Source organism: Bactrocera latifrons, unplaced genomic scaffold, assembly GCF_001853355.1.
Source record: "Bactrocera latifrons isolate USDA-ARS-PBARC rearing strain unplaced genomic scaffold, ASM185335v1 scaffold_53, whole genome shotgun sequence".
NCBI lineage: Eukaryota > Metazoa > Arthropoda > Insecta > Diptera > Tephritidae > Bactrocera > Bactrocera latifrons.
In genome coordinates this window covers 296,966-300,692 of record NW_017537190.1, presented here as the reverse complement: position 1 = coordinate 300,692, position 3,727 = coordinate 296,966, and the positions used below count along the sequence as shown (strand labels likewise).

General features: G+C 33.0%; 1 protein-coding gene across 3 annotated transcripts in view; it reads right to left on the bottom strand.

The window, feature by feature from the left end:
* LOC108974156 (protein pellino) overlaps positions 1-3,727 on the bottom strand; it is a 100,366-nt gene that overhangs the window by 27,550 nt on the left and 69,089 nt on the right. For all 3 annotated transcript variants that reach the window (XM_018941839.1, XM_018941841.1, XM_018941840.1), the window contains exon 3: positions 422-514. In XM_018941839.1, coding sequence (XP_018797384.1) covers positions 422-514 — 93 coding nt within the window. The remainder of the gene's footprint in view (positions 1-421; positions 515-3,727) is intronic.

The following is a 3,727-nucleotide window of genomic DNA, read 5'->3' as shown; positions in this document are numbered from 1 at the left end:
GGGATTACTTTGAAGACGGCAAAATAAATATTGATCGATCAGAATGTCGAAAGGGGTCATTATATACCTTTCGAGGCTATGCGAAATGAATCTAGCRAGGGCATTTTAGCTTGGATATAGAAGAAGTTAACATTTTAGTTTTATTATAAATAAATTACATATATCCACTAGCACTTTCAATTCACATATTTTGCAATTACAACTTAAAATTTACACAATCATAAATTTTTCCCATAAGGCCTTAACATACGAGTACGTAATTGCATTTATTTTTGCACGCGTGCGTGCTTACGTCCCTGAGCCATTCTAATGACCATTATATTTTCCAATGCACATTTAATGAATTACAAATAATATAGTAAGTATATATGTATGTATATACAGAGCCATATGTATGTATATATAATGAATATGTTCTCACCCCAGTATAACAAGTTCACCATATCGCACCCGCGGTTTGTCATGACCATCTGCATCGGCTTCGGCTAATATGGGAGATTCTGTGCCGTCGGTGCTGTAATTAAAAAGAAACATTGAGGTCATAAATACATAGTTTTGTTTCAATAAATTAGTGTAAGAATAGAAAAAGCATTTRGAGCATTTTGAGATTAATTAATTAATTATTTAAATTAAGTGAGCAAATGTTAATGCATTAAAAATATAATAATGTTAAAAATTATCTTCTAGCTTAGTATTAATAAACTTGGCTATAATCGTGTTAGAAGAATATAGAAGATTAATAATCTATAGCATATAGTTGTCATGCAAAATGACCGAAATTTAAGTCAAGTTCTGTCATGAAAACCTTTTTTTTATTTGTAAGGGGTATTTAGCTTCAGAGCAGGTGAACTTACGTTGTGGTCCAGTCCTCTAATAGATTTAATGTACATATCTTTTAAACCATTCAAGCTAAAATAACCAAACTCGCTCAGGATCAATCAATCCTAMAAGGTGCGTTCCAAAGCAAATCGATTTATCGCATTTTGACCGAACATTTCGGCTTACGAAAAGTGTGTGTACACCGTTTGTTCCGCATAAATTGACTGACGACCAAAAATTGTTCAGAATCCAACATTCGAAGGACGATTATTTTAACAAAAATCACATTTTAACCATTAATTACTCCCCATATTCACCTGATATGACTCCGTGCGACTTCTTCCTTTTCGGAAAAATGCWTTTGCCCATGAAAGGAAAGAATTATGCAGACGTAGAGGCCATTCAAAAGGTYTGCACCGGCATACGGGTGGCCATAAAGGCCAACGAGCTAAAACATTCCTTCGACATGCTTTTAGACCGTGGAAAAACTGTATTGAAGCAGAAGGAGACTGCTTTGAATAAAGTGAATTGATTAACGAAAAAACCATTTGTTCTGTTCTTTTTTAAAGTCCTGTTTACTCAACAGTCATCAGAATGGAGGGGCGAAAACGAGCCGAAACCAAAATAACCACGTCACAAGATGATACTTAATTCATGGATTGTACACAATGATAATGCACCATCGCATTGAGCCACGATTGTGTCCGAATTTAAAGTCAAAAACGCAATGAATATCATCGATCAACCACCTTATTCACCAATTTAGGCTCCGTGTGACTTTTTAACTTCTTAAATTGCCACTCCGTGGAACCCGTCGAGGAATGGAAAAATTGTTGACATACGTCTATTACATCTGGTGGGGATTACTTTGAAGGTGGCAAAATAAATATTGATTAATAATTAAATAGTTTTAATTTTATAATTTCCGGGTACTTTTTGTCACAATGTAAATAAAGAAAAAGAAAAATATCCCGTGCTTAGATTCGTGCAAGATTCAAGAGTATAAAATGTTGGATAGACCCGTACTTTGACCTTCTTTGCTCATTATTTCTAAAAATGAAATTGAAAGCTAAAATTGTCACTGTTCTTTTTTGAGCAATTCCATTTTCAAATTGTTACACTTTCATTAGGTTAATTTTTTAAGTAATATTGAAGACTTGTGACAACAATTYTGAATCATATAAGGCGGTATTCTTATTACCGTTACCAGTATTTATTCGTCAATCATCAAAAAGAGTTTTAATAATTGCMACAAAAAGTTTTATTTGACATAAAAGAAGATTTTATTTCGCAAATCGTTGATATTAAATAATACACACATCTCCATATGTATGACATACATACAATATACACACATACATACAATATACACACATACATACATACATGCCATCATCACATCACAAAGTGCAAACAACTGTAGTACATCGGCAATGCTCAACTCTTGGCCAAGTAATCACACATTTGCAAGTAGTTCACAAACTCTCGGCGACGACCGACTGCAAAAGTTCCTAGACGTATTTATAATAATCTTATAACAATTTTACAACAACATATGAAAGCAGCAAATATGAAACATTGTRTTGTTGTAAACGGCGTAAGTGTGTTCAACGAACTTGCAAGCTTTTGCCAAGCACTTACGCCTATTTTACCACTAAAATTTCAATTAACAGTGACAATGGCAACAATAACAACAGCAACAAAAACAAACACAAATATCGGTAAAAACAAAGCAACGCAGCAACCTTTCACTTCCAGCGCAGCCTGCTGGCTTGGAATGGCATTCAGCCACTTTTGTTTAAAAGACTTGGCTATTGACTTGGTAAGTCTTTTGTGAGAAATTGTGAGAAATGCAAACACACTCACACAACATCACATAAAGCAGCATGTGAAACAAGAGAAGTAGGGCTTTCCCATTTTTTTTTTTTTTTTTTTTTGTTGCTTGAAATGAGAAGAACAGCAATTGACACCCGAAGTCGCAAAAATTCATTCATTAGCAAAATAGCGGCTTGCGTGGGGCACAATCCGCCTACGAATCGTATTTGCCGAGTTGCCGAGTCATGCAAAGCTGGTATTAGAAATGGGGTTAGGCTTTTAGAATTATCAGATTTTAAGAATCTTGATCAATAAGAAATAATAGAAGAGTTGACCCAAGGAATATCTGATACCTAAAAATATTAGAAACCAGCACGTGTAAATAATCTGTCACCGAGTTAGAAAAGAACACAACAGCTCGTTTACATTGTTTTAGCAGGGTTGCATTAGATTAGAAGTAAATTTTTATTTTTTTGTATTAAAGAGAGCACCATATTCTGTTTCCTCTGTCGAGGTAATWTTATATAATMYATATAGGATCCAAAATACTTCATACGGTTTCTTTGCTCTCTGTCAACTCGACAACAAAAATAGCTTGTAATACTTGTAAATATTTGGTTGCTATTATTCACTTTTTAAGCGATATGTTCAACTTTTCCTACAGGGTTCATAAAACTTTTCATTCGAGGTCATCCCTAAATAACTTTATGTAAACATGCATCTTAAGTTACGCAAGAGGATTAAATGTATAGGAATAACTGACTGACGTAGCGGTAAATAAAAGTAACAGTTGGAAAATGTTAATAAAGAGAATACTAAGAAATGAAAGCTTAATAAAAATTGTAYAATTGTGATATTTACATATTTATARTGTTAAAAATAACATTTATTTCATTAAGTATTTCTAAAATTTAATAACGGACATTTTAACCCATTAATTTTCAGCATTTAGTGTTATTTCGAATTTAATTTAGTAATGGGTAACATGGATTTTGAAATTTCAAAAAAAAAAAATGTTATTTATTTTTAACTATTTTTTGTGCCTAGAATATTTTTCCAAGTTTCAAGGTAATCGTAGCAAAATTGTCGAAGA